This window comes from Phacochoerus africanus, chromosome 5 (assembly GCF_016906955.1).
Source record: "Phacochoerus africanus isolate WHEZ1 chromosome 5, ROS_Pafr_v1, whole genome shotgun sequence".
Lineage (NCBI taxonomy): Eukaryota > Metazoa > Chordata > Mammalia > Artiodactyla > Suidae > Phacochoerus > Phacochoerus africanus.
This window is the reverse complement of record NC_062548.1, coordinates 49,903,587-49,922,112: the sequence shown is the minus strand read 5'-3', so window position 1 is coordinate 49,922,112 and position 18,526 is coordinate 49,903,587. Positions and strand designations below refer to the sequence as shown.

At 43.7% G+C, this 18,526-nt stretch overlaps 1 protein-coding gene across 1 annotated transcript; it reads left to right on the top strand.

Moving 5' to 3' along the window:
* Positions 1-1,785: 1,785 nt before the first annotated feature.
* On the top strand, positions 1,786-12,192 carry LOC125127739 (zinc finger protein 2-like). The gene is made up of 5 exons (XM_047781222.1): positions 1,786-1,868; positions 4,595-4,761; positions 6,106-6,232; positions 8,861-8,989; positions 10,671-12,192. The coding sequence occupies exons 2-5, from the start codon at positions 4,741-4,743 to the stop codon at positions 11,711-11,713; spliced, it is 1,320 nt and encodes a 439-aa protein (XP_047637178.1). The 5' UTR covers positions 1,786-1,868; positions 4,595-4,740; the 3' UTR covers positions 11,714-12,192.
* Positions 12,193-18,526: the final 6,334 nt, after the last annotated feature.

Here is an 18,526-nt window from a genome sequence, read left to right as displayed (position 1 = left end):
GTTACAAGTTGCCCCCTTAACTGATATACAGCCATTGATCTAGTTCACATATTCTTGTCTATACCTATTAAATTGATCCATTAATAATCAGCATAAATTTAACTTCACTCAACACTCCAGCAATTTGCTGTTTTTTGTCCTGCCACTGAGAAATTTTTTTGCATTATAATATGGTAAAGCAGGATTCAAATAATTTAAATATTAATTACTTGAATAATTGTTGAATATTAATTGTTTAAATATTATCAATAATTACATTATTAATAATATGTATCCACCAAAAAGAGAAGAAGAAAAAGCCATTACAAAAGGTTGGTCACTGCTGTGGGCAACTGAGGCTCAACCCCACTGGCATCCAGAGAGTCATGGTGAGTGAACCTCAGAATTGTCTGCCCTTGATATGGAAGTGGGGAGCTTTTAGCTACCAGCTCCCACCCCACATTGGTTGCGGTTTGCTGGACTAACACCAAGGGTTTCTGTAGTTTTCCTTGGTTGCAGAGTCAGAGAAACTCCAAGGTAGAAAGTGAGAAGTATGGGGAATAGCTAAGGTGAGATGTGTATTTGACTATATCTGTACAAAAGCGGTTGCTGCAAGCATGGCTGGGTTAGAATTTGGACCATGAGAATGTAAGGTGGTGCAGCCAAAGCGTCCCATGTGAGGGTACAGGGTGATTTCATTTGAATATATTGAGCTTGAGATGCTTTTGAAATATCCAAACATATATGGGAATGTTTTATAGGCAGACTGAAACTTAAAAGTGTGATCCCCGATATATAGATGACATCTGGAACCATGTGAAAGGAGGAAAATTGCTCATGAAGAAGGTGTAGTGTAGCAAGAGACTAGGGCCTAGGACAGGTGCTTGGGGAACACCAAGATTTAAAGGATATGAAGAAAGAAAGAGCCGGTAAAAGCAGAGTGAACAGAAGAGGATGGAGAGGTGAGGGGAGCACCAGGGGAGAGCAGTGTCACAGAACTGAAGAGAAGACTTTCAAGAAAAGGAATAATCAAAAAACATTCACTGTTGCCAAGCAATCAAAAAGGACAAAGGATGTACTGGCATTTGTCATTATTGGAAGTTGGCACCAAAGTCATACTGAAATGCCCTTGGTTAAGGAAAGAGTGGATGTCGAAGGTAAAAATAGCAAGTATTGGCAATGTTGAGTAGTTTGGCTTTGATGAGAAGAGAGAGAGGATGGTAGTTGGAGAGGGATGTGAAACTGCGGAAAGATTTCTTTTAAAATGTTAGAGATGTGAACATTTATCAGGATATTTTAGGTACAGGAGACAGAAAATGCTTCTCCAACTTTCTTAAGCCTAAATGTGCTCTATTGTCTGATAAAATTGCAAAGCCCTGGTGTAGCTCTGTTTACTGTTAAAATTAGAGTGGTTAGAAAGAATGGATGTGAACAAAGGCAAATTTTTAAATTAATTACAATTAATTCTCTCAGCTGCATCTTCCCCCCACCCTCACCCTTACCAAGTGAAAGAGAAGAGGTAGCAGGTGCCTGAGGAAGGTAGCAACGGTTTAAAAAATATCCCCCTGGAGAACTTGATAGCAAACTGCTTAGGAAGAAGGCCATCCGCGGTAGGGTGGCGGCAGGCAAACAGGGCTATGATACTTCTTTGGCTCCTTACCCATACGCTTTCCTACATTTTTACTACAGATGTCGAGGTCCCCCTTTTAAATGATGCACGCGAAGATCTTGTAGCTACCTTAGGGGGCGTGGTGTATAAGTGGGCGTGGCCTGGGAATCGCCGCTACGCCAGCACCCTTCTGGGAATCGTAGTTTTCTGAGCGCATTTTGTGCAGGCAGTTTGCTGTTTTTGCGCCTTAAGGGGCTCCAGCGAGGAGGGGGCCCCCAAGGTGAGGATTTAGGATTGGGTGTGGTGGGAGAGGCGGCTCTGGTTGGAATGCGTTTGAGGAAGGGTCGGGGAGGTGGGACGGATGCGTCGCGCCATGACGTGAGGGTGGAACTGAAATTGGGTGTTTTCGAACTGTCCTTGGTCGCGCGGCTGCCCCGGTTGACCTGAGCAGGCGAACTCAGGGTAAAAGCACGGCTCAGGGTGAAGACGTGTGGCAGCGAGGTGGAGTGAGGTCACGGTAGCCTGGCCTCCTGAGTGTTCGATGTGCTTTGCGGTGCTCAGGGCCGCGCTCCGCAGTGCTGTCCGCCGATTGAAATGGCGCGTTTCTTCCCTTAGCCTTTCTGACCGAAGGTCGCTGTGCCATCCTTTCCCTGCTTACCCCGCCTAGGGGGATTTGTACAACTGGATTGAACTGACTCCGCTGAATCCTGCTGATCCGTCTTGCCCGGAAAGCACCTGAGATTGCCCGTTTCTCTGGATTCCCCGGATCTGGGCCAGGGTTTCCTTACAACCCTTTCCACCTGGCCTGTGATGCTGCTCCCTCTTCTAATCCTCTAAGGCTGCTTTCCAACACCAACCAGACTTTCTTGCAAAACTTGGTATTTCAGTTAGACGGTAAATATTTCCTGAGCACCAAATATGCGAAAGTAGTTGTCTTAGTGTGAGGAAAGAAAGATTTGGCTCCCAAGATTCGGCTCCCAACATGCATCATCTACTTGGAAAGATAAAACAAAAATACAAATAGCTGTGATTGTATAAGATAGTATATTTTAGGCGACTGAGACAGAAATCTGAGAGTTCAAGAAAGGTAAAGACCCTGCCTCTTTCGTTTCGTGGATTCATTTGGGAGTGGATTGGAAACAAGCTTATAGGCTTGGCTGGAAAATTCCAAAGCTTCTTTGTGAGGAAATTGACACCTACCTTTTGTTCTGTGAACCATGTTGGATGCTGTGTCTTCTATGTATCCCCACGACCCCAAAGAGCTCTGAGAAGAGAGGTCTTGGTAGCAGAACATGAACAGTGAAGCATCTGGTTAGGGAACTGGCAGATTCTAATACCTGTCTTAGGTCCATTTGGGTTGCAAATTACAGAAACCCAGTTCAAACTAGTATAAGGGGGATTCATTTTGAGGATACTTGGTAGGTCACTGAAGCCAAGGAGAAGACAGCAGGAGTGCCTGAGAACTGGAACCAGGGGCCAGAACAAACTCAGGACCCTTTTGTAACCCCTTGCCTCTACTTCTCTCTACTTATGGTTCATATTTTCTTGTCACTGCTGACTGGCTTTTTCTGTGCTTGGATGGCATGACAAACTGTGACTGTCAATGGATCCCAAGTTTCCATGCCCTCACGGGGATGCTAGTGAAAAGAGACTGATCTCTCGTTTCCAATTCCAAAATTCCAGGGGAAGGACTCTAATTGGGTCAGATGCCAATCAGCTTTGGCCAAGAAGTGGAATGAGTTATTTATTTATTTATTTATTTATTTATTCATCTATCTTTTTAGGGCTGCACTTGTAGCATATGGAAATTCCCAGGCTAGGGGTCAAATTGGAGTTGTAGCCTCCGGCCTACACCAAGCCACAGCAGTTGGGGATCCTAGCTGCCTCTGTGACCTACACTGCACCTTATGGCAATGCCACATCCTTAACCTACTGAGCTAGGCCAGGGATTCAACCTGCATCCTCATGGGTACTAGTTGGGTTCATTACCACTGAACCATGACAGGATTTCCTCATTTTTTTATTAAAGTGTGGATGTGGGTAAAGATATTTCCTTGAAAAGTGTGAAGGGTTGTTGGCAGAGCTCAAGAGACAGAACCATAGCTGCCTGTCCCTCACATTGAAGTACTTCTACTAAGAAAGCTACTTTAAAAGGAGTCGTAGGCCAGGCCTGGCCTGCCTGTAGTTGGATCCTCTGAGAACTGCTCTTTTTTGTGCTCCTTGGCTACAGCTGATTGGGCAGGAGGTGGAAACATGTATTAAGGTCATTTGTCTCTCACTGGCCAACAATCAACAGTGTCTCAAGGATTTCAAGTAAGAAACACAGAATCTGTGGCTGGTTAATTGTGGATCAGCAAATCCAGGACAATGTTCAGAACATTCTCTTGAGGGATAAAAAGATATAAGACTCAGGTAGCCCTTGATGGCTTTAGAGAGCAGCCTTGATTCCAGCACCATTGTCGTTTGTGGTCTCCTCCAGGCACATGTCAGAAAGTATAATCTTGCAGAGTTCCTGTCATGGCTCAGTGGTGAAGAACTTGATTAGTATCCATGAGGACACAGGTTCGATCTCTGGCCTCGCTCAGTGGGGAAGAACTTGATTAGTATCCATGAGGACACAGGTTCGATCTCTGGCCTCGATCAGTGGGTTAAGGATCCAGTGCTGCTGTGAGTTGTGGTGTAGGTTGCAAATCCTATCTGGCTCGAATCCCTCGTTGCTGTGGCTGTGGTATAGACCAGCAGCTACAGCTGATTCAACCCCTAGCCTGGGAGCTTCCATATGTAGTGCGTGTGGCCTTAAAAAAAAGACCAAAAAAAAAAAAATTTGTGGCAATATCCATAATATCCATCCCCTGGGAAAGGGTGAGTTTGCTTCTAAGTTTGCTTTGGTCTAGGTAGGGTATTGGGAGTGCGGGCTGTTTCACACCTAATTGTTCGGTAGAGATTTTTAGCCTGGGTCAGACAATTACAAGGTATGATTGTGCTCCTTCATGTTTCCTTGTCTAGCTCTGCCATCTCTGCACTGGGCCTTTTCCAAGAGAACACAGATGAGGAGAAAATGGCAGCTGTGCCCCTAACAACCAGATGGCAGGTGAACTGGACTTCCTTCCTTCTGGAGCTTTCTTACTAACCAGAGAGTGAATGCCTTGGAAATGGGTCCCCATCTGGTCAAGGTGGGCTCTACAGAATATTCGCTAGTACCCTGTCTGGCTCCAGATTCTCTCCTTCCAAACCATACAGCACAGCTGCAGAGATCTTCCTTCTAAGAGGCTCCTCATAGAGCCTTGGCCACCAGCCCCTTCATGAGTTTATAGGAGTTGGGAGCAGAGGGTTGAGACAGCTCCATCTGTGGCAGTGAGCTTGATGGTCCAGGGACTGCTTAGAGAACTTTCCTGAGAATCTAAACATTCTAAATCCTCTAGGCTGGACAAGATGATATTTTCCTTTCAAAGAGGCACTGTATCTTTGATCCCATTTCTCCAATTTCCATTCTTTATTTTATTTTATTTTTTATTTTTAGCTGCTCCTGTGGCATATGGAGGTTCCTGTATCAAATCGTGTCAAAATCAAATCCAAGCTGGACTTGCAACCTATGCCACAGCTGCAGCAATGCCAGATTCTTAATCCACTGCACTGGGCCGGGGATCAAACTGGCACTTCCACAGAGACAAGCCAGATCATTAACCCACTGCCACAGCAGGAACCCCTCCAATTTTGGTTCTTTAGAGTATCCTGTTACTCAAACGCCCATCATGAATCTTCCTTTGACTTGAGAACCCATTGGTCAGGCTGAGATCTCATAGATCCACTGATGTTAGAACTGGAAGTGACTTTAAAGATTATCTAATCTAGGCGTTCCCAAGTGGCTCAGCAGGTTCAGGATCTAGTGTTGTCACTGCAGTTGTGCAGGTTCCATCCCTAGCCTGGAAACTTCCACAGGCTGCAAGTATGGTCAAAAAAAAAAAATTCGGAGTTCCTGTCGTGGCGCAGTGGTTAACGAATTCGACTAGGAACCATGAGGTTGCGGGTTCGGTCCCTGCCCTTGCTCAGTGGGTTAACGATCCGGCGTTGCAGAGAGCTGTGGTGTAGGTTGCAGACGCGGCTCGGATCCCGCGTTGCTGTGGCTCTGGCGTAGGCCGGTGGCTACAGCTCCAATTCGACCCCTAGCCTGGGAACCTCCATATGCCACGGGAGCGGCCCAAAGAAATAGCAAAAAGACAAAAAAAAAAATTCTAATCTGATTATTTCATTCTATAGTTTAAAAAACTGAGGCTACAACATGTTGTACCTGCAATTTGAGGCTCTGCCATGGATATGATGGTGTGAGGCCATAATCAAGAGTTTCATGCCTCAGGCCACAGACCTGTACCTCTTCCTTAAAATATGCAGTCTCCTTGACATCATCAAAACCATTTCTTTTCCATTCCATATGTCTTCCAATGCTGTTGTCTTTATACCTCCTCAGTGACACCTAAGAGAAGACACAAAAGTGAGTAAGAATATGTTTGTCTTTTCAGAAGTCACTCACATTTAAGGATGTGGCTGTGAAGTTCTCGAAGGATGAGTGGAAACAGCTGGTTCCTACTCAGAGGGCCCTTTACAGGGAGGTGATGCTGGAGAACTATCAAGATTTCATTTCTTTGGGTTAGCATGACTTTCCGTAGTGACTCAGAATCTACCATTGAGTATGTGTGTAAAGAATATGGCTCTTCTTTTCTTACTGGAGCAGATTGTACATCTTTGGATAGATTCCCCAGGAAGGATAAAAGATTGGTTTGTGAGTTTATATACATATTGTTTTGGTGTTTAAAGTGATGTCTAAGTAGTGGGATTTGGTAGATGCCTCAAGGAGCTGCTTTGAAAGTATATTGCTCAGCAAAGTAGTAATGAAATCCTACCTCCTTACAAAGAGGTAAAGAACAGATTCCTGTAGATGTCAAAACTCATTCAAAAGACCTTGAAATACAGTCATAAGTAATAACAGTGAAGGAGAAGTAAGGTGTAGAGAGATCATACTGAATCTGGTGGGAAAAGGAACCACCTGACAGTTTTTAAAACAAGAGAAAAGCCTGAGAAAATGCTAGAGCTCCCTAGACCACAGTAATGGACCAAAAGAAAGATAGGCAGAGCAGGCCAGCTGATCAGCATTAAGGCATCTCGGCCAAGAGGACATGGCCCTTTTGAACTGGATGGAATCTATAGGATTAGTGAAGATCGGACTAAGCCCCTAGCTTTAAGTAAAAAAAAAAAAAAAAAAAGTATTATATAAAACTGAAAATGGGTACCCTCTTTTCTGGGAATTGTCCCAAGGGGGAAAAAGATAAGATAAATGTTTATTTCCATTTTGCCTAAAATTGTGAAAAAATGGAAACAGCATACATACTTTGTAATAAGCATTTAGATAAATAATTATACATCCATAATGGACTACAGTATTGTATGGTCTTGACAAGGATGATATTTATAGAGTTAGAAAGATAGTAATGGTATATTGTGGGTTTGTTTGTTTGTTTGTTTTGTTTTTGTCCTTTGAGGGCTGCACCTGTGGCATATGGAGGTTCCCAGGCTAGGGCTCAAATTGGAGCTACAGCTGCTGGCCTATGCCAGAGCCACAGCAACACCAGATCCGAGCTGTGTCTGTGACCTACACGACAGCTCATGGCAATGCCGGATCCTTAACCCACTGAGCAAGGGCAGGGACCGAACCCACAACCTCATGGTTCCTAGTCGGATTCATTTCCGCTGTGCCATGTTGGGATCTCCAGTAATGGTATATTGTTAAGTAATAAAAACAGGATACAAAATGATTGGAACTTGTGTATGTTTAAAACATATCTATTTGCATGCATGGAAAAAGTCTAGAAGAATCTACACCAAAATTTTGGAAAGCTTCCATGTGACTTTTCCTTTTCTCTTTTTTTTAAATTTCTCAATTATCTACAGTGAACATATTTTAAAAACTATAAAGAAGATGAGGAAACATTTTAAAACGCATAGAGTGATTAGCATCAAATTTAGTGTAGTGGTTAGCTCTTGAGGGAAAGGGAGAGAGAAGGGCTTCACTCTTAGTGTTAATGTTTATTTCTTAAGTTAGATGGTGAACTCATAGGTATTTGTTTTAGTCTCTATGCCTTTTGTATGTCTTAAATATTTAATAATGCATTTAAAACTAAATATAGAAAATCAAGAGTTCTCACCGTGGCGCATCAGAAATGAATCCTTGGATCCCGAGTTGCTGTGACTGTGGCGTAGGCTGGCGGCTGTAGCTCTGATTGGATCCCTAGCCTGGGAACCTCCATATGCCATGAATGTGGCCCTAAAAAGACAAAAGACAAAAAAAAAAAAAGGAAAAAAAAGAGAAAGGCTTTATAAGTGTCACTACCTGAAAATTTTAAAAGTCAAAGACATCATAATTTATTTTTTAAGAATTTCTAGAAGTTCCCATCGTGGCTCAGTGGAAATGAACCTGACTAGTATCCATGAGGACGCAGGTTTGATTCCTGGCCTTACTCAGTGGGTTAAGGATCCGGCATTGCTGTGAGCTGTGGTATATGTTGCAGACATGGCTCGGATACCACATTGCTATGGCTGTGGTGTAGGCTGGCAGCTACAGCTCTGATTCAACCCCTAGCCTGGGAACCTCCATGTGCTGTGGGTGTGGCCCTACAAAAACAAAAAATAAAAGAATTTCTAAAAAGTCGTTATTGGAGTTCTCTTGTGGCTCAGTGGGTTAAGGACTGGCATTGTCACTACTGTGGCTTGGGTTGCTGCTGTGGTGAGGGTTTGATCCCTGGCCCTGAACTTCTACACGCCATGGGAATGGCCAATAAATAAATGAATAAATAAATAAATAATGAAAATTGTTTATTGACATTTTCAGTTTTAAGTGTTTTATATTAATTGTACATAAGTTGAATTATATTTCTAAAACTCTTCTTTTGATATGTAGTTTCATCAAATTCAGTATAATTGCACAGATACATAATTAAGGGAATACAATTTATTATTTTTAAAACTACTGGGAGTTCCTCTTGTGGTGCAGTGGAAAAATAAGTGATCTAATAGCTCCAATTTAGATCAATAGATAAAATTTAGATTTTATGGAAAGTTGTGACTTCCCTTTCACAGAACGGAAATTGGCATCTTATTTTAGAAGTTAGGATCTGCTTCCTGGATAGTTCCATTTTCCTCTTTAGAGAGTGAGGGGCTATTATTAAACCCTGGAATTTCTATCCCAAACAGCCATGTTTCATTTTGGTTTTTTGTGAGCAGGACTCCTACTTCCTAAAGCTGATGTGATTTTCCAGCTGAAGAGAGGTGATGAGCCATGGAAACTTGAGTTTTGGGAAGCTGAAGAGAGAGACGTCCCAAGAGGTACTTCTCTAGGTCTGTGTGAGCCAGGTAGGTGGGACTGCGCTGGACAGTTCACTTAGAGCCCTCTCCTTGGGGTCTCATAGGCCCGTGGGGATGGTTTCTGCCATACTGGACATTGGCCTGGAAAATGTCCCCCAGATTGACACATGGCTTTCTTGTCATCTTTCTCAAGTTCTTGCTCAAATGTGCCACCTCATTTAGGCCTGCCCTGACCACCCTTATTAAAAATGAATTCCCTCCCTCCTTTTCCCCTCCCCAGCCCCTGTGCTACCTAACTGTCTTCCCAGCTGTCTGCCTAACATGCTTTGGTTTTACTTCCTTATTTTGTTTATTGTCTGTCCATACCTACTCTCCGATTAAAATGTAAACTCCAGGAGTTCCCTGGTGGCCTAGTGGTTAAGGATCTGGTGTTGTCACTGCTATGGCTTGGGTCACTTCTTGGACGAGGGTTTGATCCCTGGCCTAGGAACTTTCACATGCTGTGGGCACAGCCAAAAAAAAAAAAAAAAAAAAGTAAATGCCATCAGAGATTTTTGTTTAATGTTCGCTGCTGTATCCCTGATGTCTGGAACAGTACCTGGTAGGTAGCACACACTCAGGTATTTGTCAGAGGAATGAATAAGTGGAGCTGTGCATAGCAAGGCCCTTCCACTTGTTTGTTTTGTTGTTGTTGTTGTGGGGGCGGGTTGAGACCCATTTTTATTTCAACTTTGCTAATACTTTCTTTTTTCTTTTTTTTTCTGCTTTTTAGGGCTGCAGTATAGCATATAGAAGTTCCCAGGCCAGGGGCCAAGCCTACACCACAGCCATGGCAACTTTAATCAGACCCTCATCTGAGACATATACCAAAGCTTGCAGCAATGCCGGATCCTTAACCCACTGAGCAAGGCCAGGGATCAGACCTATATCCTCATTGATACTAGTCGGGTTTGTAACCCGCTGAGTCATGATGGGAACTCCAACTTTGCTAACACTTTCTTATCTTTCCTGCTTATCCTTTTCCATCTCTTCCTCTTCTTCCTCTAAAATACAGTCCAGTAGTCAATGACAGTGCCCTTTCTCAGGTGCTAGCCTGTCTCCCCACTTACACGCTGCTGTTTACACTCATGGACACGTGACAAATTCCCAGTCATTTCCGTGCTTCTTTGTGTCTCTCCTATTTTTCTGCATATGTATCTCTCCCTGAAATGCTTTTCTTTTGTCTGTTCACATGGTTATCTTGACTTTCAGATCTCAGCTTAAATGTCACTAGATGACCCTTTTTAAGGGTCCTTCCAAGGAAATCCCCACCTCCAGCTCCCATGCATTATTCCCTTCACTGTGCTTATTATCATCTGTTATATTTTGTTTGTTTATTCTTTGTCTTCTGCCTGGTAGAATATAAACATCATGAGGGCAGGGACCATGTCTATCTTGTTCACTGAATCTCTGTGACTTTTACAATGCCCAGGACTTTAGTAGGCACCTAGTAAATATCCATGAATGAGTAATTGAAACTTGTTTTCTGGGCCAGTGCCCACCCTCCACTTCCAGTCTTTATTCCTGTCTTTTCCTCTGCCATTTTTCAGCCTCTCTATGATGTTTTTCTTTTGAGGAGCTACCAATAAACCAGGCAGTATCTTGTATCCATTCTTTTCTGAACATACACAATGTTTTCTTTTTCACTGGCACTAAACCCAGTTATAGCTCTGTTTTCTATTTGTTTTAGACCAGAAGGGTAGACTTGATAACCAGGACTCAACTCAAAGGCAGAATGTTTCTGAAAATGTAAAGTCACAAGAGACATTAATAGACAAACTCAGGAAAGATGTTCTGGGTCCTGTACTTGGCCAAGAAAACCCTGAGGGCACAATGAAGGAAAATCCTTCAGGGGAGACTCCAAGGGAAAAGGACCTCAGACAAGTGTCTACTCCTGCCAAAAAAACTGACAGTAAAGGAAGAAGCTTTAAGTGCGGCGTATGTGGAAAGACACTGTTCATCCACTTGTCCCTCACTCGCCATCAGAGGACCCATACTGGAGAGAAGCCCTATGACTGTGAAGAGTGTGGGAAAGCCTTTAGCTACAGGAGTTGTCTTAAGAAACATCTTATATCTCACACTGGAAAGAGCCCTTTTGAATGCAGTGAATGTGGGAAAACTTTCTATGACCGATTAACCCTCACTGAACATCTGAGAACCCACACAGGAGAGAAGCCCTTTCAGTGTAATCAGTGCAGCAAGGCTTTCCTTGTCCATTCCTCTTTTACTCGACATCAGAGAATCCATTCAGGAGAAAGTCCTTATGAGTGTACAGACTGTGGGAAGTCTTTTAGCCAGAAGAGCATTCTCGCACGCCACAGGCTCACACATACCGGAGAGCGGCCCTATGCATGCGAGGGATGTGGCAAGGCTCTGTTTGACCGAGCCTCACTTATTCGCCACAGGAGAGCCCACACTGGAGAGACTCCTTTTGGATGTGACAAGTGTGGGAAAGTTTTCTTTGACCGTTCATCCCTTAATCAGCATCGGAAGATTCATAGTGGAGACAAGCCCTATAAATGCACTGAATGTGGGAAAGCCTTTCTCCAGAAAAGACGGCTTATTCAACATCAGAGGGTGCACACGGGGGAGAAACTCTATGAATGCAGTGTGTGTGGGAAAGAGTTCAGTTGCAAGTCATCTATCATCCAACATCAGAGACGTTATGCCAGACAGGCTTCAGAATATCACTGGGGTGCTTCAGCAAGACAGGGGACCCCCATAGAGACTTAGGATGCTCTTGTTCAAGATAACGAAGACTTAATATCTGAGCACTTCTAAATACGCTTCTTCTCATGCTTCCATTTGGTACCAGTCTCAATAAAAAGTTTCAATGGACGATGCCATAAACCTCACCTGGGATGCCTCAGATTTAAGATTATACTCTGAGGATACCCAGAATTGTCAGAAGCTCTCCAATCAGTATGCTCTGTAAGTGTCTGAAGGGGACCCTCATATAAGCATCATATATTTTATTCATTCATGCATGCATTTGTTTATTGCTGGACTGATTGCTCCATGAGACAGGAACTATTTCATATCTGTGCACTGCCGTTTTCTCAGTGTGGTGGCTGAAACTTATTTCATGTTTCTATATGAATGAATACCTATCTGGTCATAAGAACTTGAGTCCCAAATCTAGCACACTTTTTAGAACCAGAAACTTCAGTAAGAAAATAAACATCAAGCTAATATCTGCTTAGCACTACAAATAACTTCACTGTAGTTGTGCTTTTAGCTCTTAATCCATTCTTCTTGGAGCTTCCTGGAGCCCTGATCAGGGTCATTGGCTCTTACTCTTCACTTAGGTCCTCAGGACCTTCAGTTCCCCTGAACTTTGGCTCTTCTGCCATCTTACCTGACTTCTGGGCTCTGGTGGACTAACCCATCACCCAACTATTCTTGTTTCTAGGGTAAGAGTTGTTTTTATCTTGGTTTTAATCTCATTAGTAACCAAGATTCCTTAGCCTGGCTTTGCCATTCCATTGATGCCCTGGACACAACACTTTCCCTTCACATCATATATTCACCCGTAGCTACTGAAGGGAAAAGCATTCATACCAGAAGTTCAAAGTCCAGTTGCAATAACCAGCTGTAGCCATGGAAACTGGATGGGGCCCCAGGCTGAAGAAGTCAGCCACAGTGAACGAGGAGATGGGGCCATGTCTAATCTCAAAGAATACCATACAACCAAAGTTAATTCCAGGAATAGCTCACCCCTGAGTAGTCATCCTTAAGACTAAAGCAGCAGGCATGAGAATGTAATAGAAAGATGGACCACCTGTCCATTAGATGTGATGTTCTTCTTGCCCACAATGTCAGTATCTGTGAGACCAAAAATGCAGACTTTTCTATCCATATCTACATGGTAGAGACAGAGATTGTCTCCTCATACCTCCATCTCTGAGAATCCCTGCTTAGTAATAAAGGAGCAGCTCTGGAGAGCAGTGGAGGGAGCAAGAGCCTCAAGATAAGGAGGAGGACAGGTTCTTCATGTCTAGGTGTTTTCTTTCTTTCCTTTTCTTTTTCTTTCTTTCTTTCTTTCTTTCTTTCTTTCTTTCTTTCTTTCTTTCTTTCTTTCTTTCTTTCTCTCTCTTTCTTTTTTCCTTCCTTCCTTCCCTTCCCTTCCCTCCCTCCCTCCCTTCCTTCTTTCTTTCCTTCTTTCTTTCTTTTTCTTTTTAAAGCACAATTAGGAGTTCCTGCTCTGGCACAACGGGGTTGGCGGCATTTTGGTAGTGCTGGGATACATGTTCAATCCCTGGCCCATCACAGTGGGTTGAGGATCCAGCATTTCTGCAGCTGCAGCTTGGGTCACCACTGTGGCTTGATCTGATCCCTGGCCTGGGAAGTCCTTATGCCATTGGGAGGCTACATAAAAAAAATTTTTTTTAAATCTTTTTAGGGTGACACCGGTGGCATATGGAGGTTCCCAGGCTAGAAGTTGAATCAGAGGTGTAGCCACTGGCCTATGCCACCACAGCCACATCAATGCCAGATATGAGCTGCATCTGCAACCTACACCACAGCTCATGGCAACTTGGGGTCCTTAACCCACTGAGCGAGGCCAGGGATCTAACCTGCATCCTAAGGAATGCTAGTCAGATTCTTTTCTGCTGAGCCATGATGGGAACTCCAAAAAAATTATTTTAATTTCTTTTGCCATATTGGCTCATCAGTGGATGAAGGATAGAGAATTAGCCTAGCCTTTGTCTTTTATCTTGTTAATGAGCAGGAATCTGGAACTCTAGGCAGGACAAGTGGACCTATGGTGAGGCCCAGTAGCAGAGGCCACAAAAAGTCAAAGATCTGACCCTGTGGTCATCAAAGCTCTGACCACTGGTATGGTGCCCAACACATTGAACATGCCATAGGTATCATGTAAGGATGCGGATTCCTCTCCGTCATATGTGTGTATAAAACCCATGCAAAGTCTGCAGAAGAGGCAAATGACCAAATATCCTAGGATGAACAGTTCAACTTATTGATCCATGCTATAGAACCTCATGATAAAGAAATTTGCAATAGCTAAAGTGTTGATAATGAGCAGTGGGTACTGCTTACTATGGCAGAAGCTGTTTGTTGCCAAACTTGTAGACATTCTTTTTTTTCTTTCTTAACAATAGGAAATCTGAGCCTGCCTGAGTTGCAGAATGCCCAACTATATTTCTTGGTCTCTTCTGCAGTGAGGTATGGCTAATCAAGCCAATAAAATACTTATATATCAAATATCAGACCAATAATATATTGCTATATCAATTAACAGGCCAATGATATAGTGATATAATTGAAATTTGTTCTATAGGACTTCTGGAAAGGCACCTTAAATGAGAGGACAGCTAGAAAACTTCCCTTTTGCCCTTGTCCTTCCCTTCTTTCTACCTAGAATGTGGTTTTAATGGCTGGAATTCCAGCAGCCATCTGTGACTTTAAGCATATAAGCCTTGCCTGAAGGATTGGAGAGACAAACAGAAGACATTTGATGCCCTGATAATCTTACGGAGCCTCCATACCAGCCCTGGACTACCCACTTCTGATCTTGAATGAAAGGGATTAAAGCCTTATGCATTTAACCACTGTATTCACAGCCAAAGAAAATTTCTGTTAAACTTTCCAAAGCAACACATGGAGTCAACAGAAAAGGATCTAACTCTTCTACCCAGAGGGAACACCATTTTAGACCAGGACCATTGTGAGGCTGGCCTGATCTTAGAGGTGTAACAGGCCACATCTTTCATGATCAGTTCTGGCGCATCAGTGTCTCCAGGGTTGTGCTAATTGTAGCAAAGTAGAGATGACAGGAAAAGAGGTACATCTTTCCTGTCCCTATAGCTCAGCATAATTCTTTGTAGATCCCTCATAAGAATCTGGTAACTCAACCCTAGAATCCTTCAAATATCCTTTTACATGGCTGATTTTCTTCAGGCCAACTTCTCTCCACTCTTACTAAAAAAAAATAAAATAGCCATCTATCCATATACAACTATATTTTTAAGATACTCAGAGAGTGAATTAGAAATTAAATATGTATAACTCACCACAGGAAGTTGGTTACTTGTTACCAAGAGTCAGTTTCATGTGCAGCTCTTGGCTGTTACTGAACTTGGTTGTGGAGCTGACCTAATGGTCCTCCAGGTCTACTGCTTGTCTGTTTCTGTTTGGGGATGTGTGAAAGGGAGGGACGTGGTGTGTCTTGGTGCAAAAGGATGACTTGAGATTGGCTGAAAGTTGTTTTTCTTCTAAAGGTTTGTTGGTTTCTCTCACAATGCAAATGCCCATTCCCACTATTTCCTTGCTATTAACCCGCTAGGAGCTACCCTGCTAGGAAATGGCAATTTCCATAACTCCCTTGAAGTCTGTTTGACAGAAGGGTAAGACAGAGTGAGACCTCCTTCAATTGAATAAGTAACCTGATGGGTTTCAAAGCATCCGTACTGCTATTATTTTCTAGCTGTTGTGAGTGAACAAAGCAAACATACACTAGCAGACCAAGGACAGGATGAAACCAACCCTGAATGTCCTATCTGGGCAAAGTTGATGCAGGCCACTGTATCACATGGCTTGATATAAACTGCCTAGGTAGACCTCCATGTCTCAGATAGCTTCAAGTTCTTCAGTCTTCACAATTGCCCCTCCCATCAGGTTAGGGTTAGGATTAAAATGCCCAATCAGCATTTGTCAGGTTCCAGAAGGCTCTCCTGGTTATTGCTTGTAATGTCACCAGCCATCTTGGCTTCATTCTGTGGCTCTCTGCTGGACTGCTCTGTGCAGCTTCTCTCCCATCAGTGTGACTCTTTCATTCTGATGAGTGGTTGGAAATTTTACGTGCAAATTCTGTGACTATTTATTTATTTATTTATTTCTGTCTTTTTGCTATTTCTTTGGGCCGCTCCCGTGGCATATGGAGGTTCCCAGGCTAGGGGTCGAATCGGAGCTGTAGCCACTGGCCTACTCCAGAGCCACAGCAACGCGGGATCCGAGCTGCGTCTGCAACCTACACCACAGCTCACGGCAACGCCGGATCATTAACCCACTGAGCAGGGACAGGGACCGAACCTGCAACCTCATAGTTCCTAGTCGGATTTGTTAACCACTGCGCCACGATGGGAACTCTCTTTTTTTTTTTTTTTTGTCCTGTGACTCTTTAATAGAGAATATACATTCCTCAAGCATCTGTCCACTGCCACCAAGCTATTTACTTCCTTGAAACTCTTGGTGCTAGGACCTGAGACCCTCTATCATTCTCTCCTGGCATCTCCAGCTCCTCCTTACTCCATCCAGGTCTCAGCCTGTGCCTCAGCCTTACTTGGCTGGTTCTAACAATTGCTCCTAGCTCCACCTTGAATCTCACTGCTTGTGCCCCACAGTTCTCTGAGACAATGAGGCCATTAGAGGAACCAGGGGGTCAGAGACCACATTCCCAGTTTCAGCCCACATTTCCTAGGAAGCTGAGCTTGAGGCTAGGATTAAGAGCTGATGCTTTATGAGGTACAAACCCAGGGTAGCAAAAGCGAGGAAAGGAAGTGAAGCAGGGAGAGATGGGAAGAAAAGTAGGGTGATCTATTCCCCATTGGCCACTGTCTCACAACAGGCTGAGAGACAGTAGGTCATTCATCTACTTGGCTCTGCAAGAAGACGCCAGACTGTCTATGTGGAGAAACTATAGAGCAGTTTATGGGCAGAGAAGCAGAAGGAATTTATCTGATCAAATCCCTCCTGTCTTCTTCACACTTTCAGTCTGCATCATAGGGAAGCAAGATCCCACAGCTCACCGTGTGGCACATTAACAAGTCTGGTGGTACAAGGAGCCAGAAACCTGCCACATGCAGTTGTTTAGCCCCAGGTAAGCAAGGGGAGAGACCCAGGTTGATAACTGTCCCCCACAGGTGGTGTGGCCACAGGGCTGAGTGGCCTTATAGGCACTGGCAACTGAGGTGGAGCAAATAGCTGAGGGTCTGTGCAGAGGCCCAGAGGTAACGTGAGCAGGCACAAGACTCACACCTGACTTACTCCCTTTGCTGTTCTGCCCCAAAGCCAATTTCCTGTCTCAAGTGTGCCTCCTTCTCTGACTACCTGAGACTTTTAACTCTTCTGTTGAATCTCCTGTCCCTCAAGCCTCCACCTCTTTGCCACCCAAACTCTTCTTTTACTTTTCAGCTTTTCCCTCATCCATGGTGACTAAAGGATTCTTTGTTTACCTCTTTTAACAACTTTCACATCAAAGTTAACGGCCTTTGATGGCACTGTAGCTTCTTGAGGAAGATAAGGATGCTTTCCTGGCAGGGTGTTGTGGCAAACACAAAGATAGACTAGAAGGAAACAGTGATTCCTACTAAATTCAGGAAAACTCAAGCACAACCCACCCTTAAGTGATAATGGGGACTCACTGGAGACCAATGGATTTTTATCCCAAGGTGTTCACTTGACTGCTTTGTGACACCAGTTCATATGCTTGGGCCAGCTGCTAATGTCCATTCTAAAGTAGAGCCTATGCAAATAAAAGCAGGGCTATGAAGAAAGTCCAGGTTTTCCAAAAGCATACAAATGAAAGCCAAATGAGGGCCATATTATTCTTAGGCACTTAAACCTTCTTTACAAGTACAGAGCATACTCTCATTCAGTTATCAATCATGTAAGTACCAGTAAATACTCTGAGCATACTCCGTGCCCCATGGAGCTTAATCTCTGGTGTATGTGTGTTGGGATACACCCAATAAAACTAACAATCATATGTTAGACAGAAGTGCTATGTAAAAAAAAGAAGTATGGTTAGAGAAGTGTTCACAGGGAAGATGAACAAAGGCTTGGAGGTGAGAGAGCAAGCCATGTGGGCAGCTGGGGAAGGACATCCGTGCAGAGAAACAAACACAAAGGTTCCATAGTGGAAGTATGGTTCACTTGATTGATGAGTGACAGGCCAGTGTGGCGGCAGCAGAGCAAAGGGGAAAGGAAGAGATCAGAGTTAGGGGATGTGGATGATGCAGATTTTGAAGGGCTTTGTGGGGCACTGTAAAGGTTCTGGTGTTTTTTTCTGAGATTAAGCAGCTATGTTGAGACTAGAACATGCAGGGCAAGAGAAGAAGTGACACCAGTTATGGGCATTTGCAGTGATCCAGACAACAGATGACGGAGGCTTAGACTAGCATCATAGCAGTGGGTGTGGTGAGAAATATGCAGATTCTGCATGTGTTTTGAGAGCATGGCCAACAGGATTTGTGGAGGAAGTGGATGTAGGTTGTGAGAAAGAGAGGACTGGTTGACTCCAAGGTGTCTGAACTGAGCAGCTAGAAGGACAGAGTTGCCGTTCGCTGAGATGGGAAAAACTGCAGGTGGAAGAATTATGGCAGTGGGGGAGGAAAGACATCAAAAGTTCAGTTTTGAACAGGCTACACTGGCAATCTATATTAAACATCCAAGTAAAGAGTTTGAGGAGATAAGTGAAGGTCAGAGGAGAAGTCCCAGGCTTGAGATATAAATTGGGAATTGACCACATTTGGGTGGTAGTTAGAACATCTAGACCGAACAAGATCACTAAGGATTAAGTGTTGA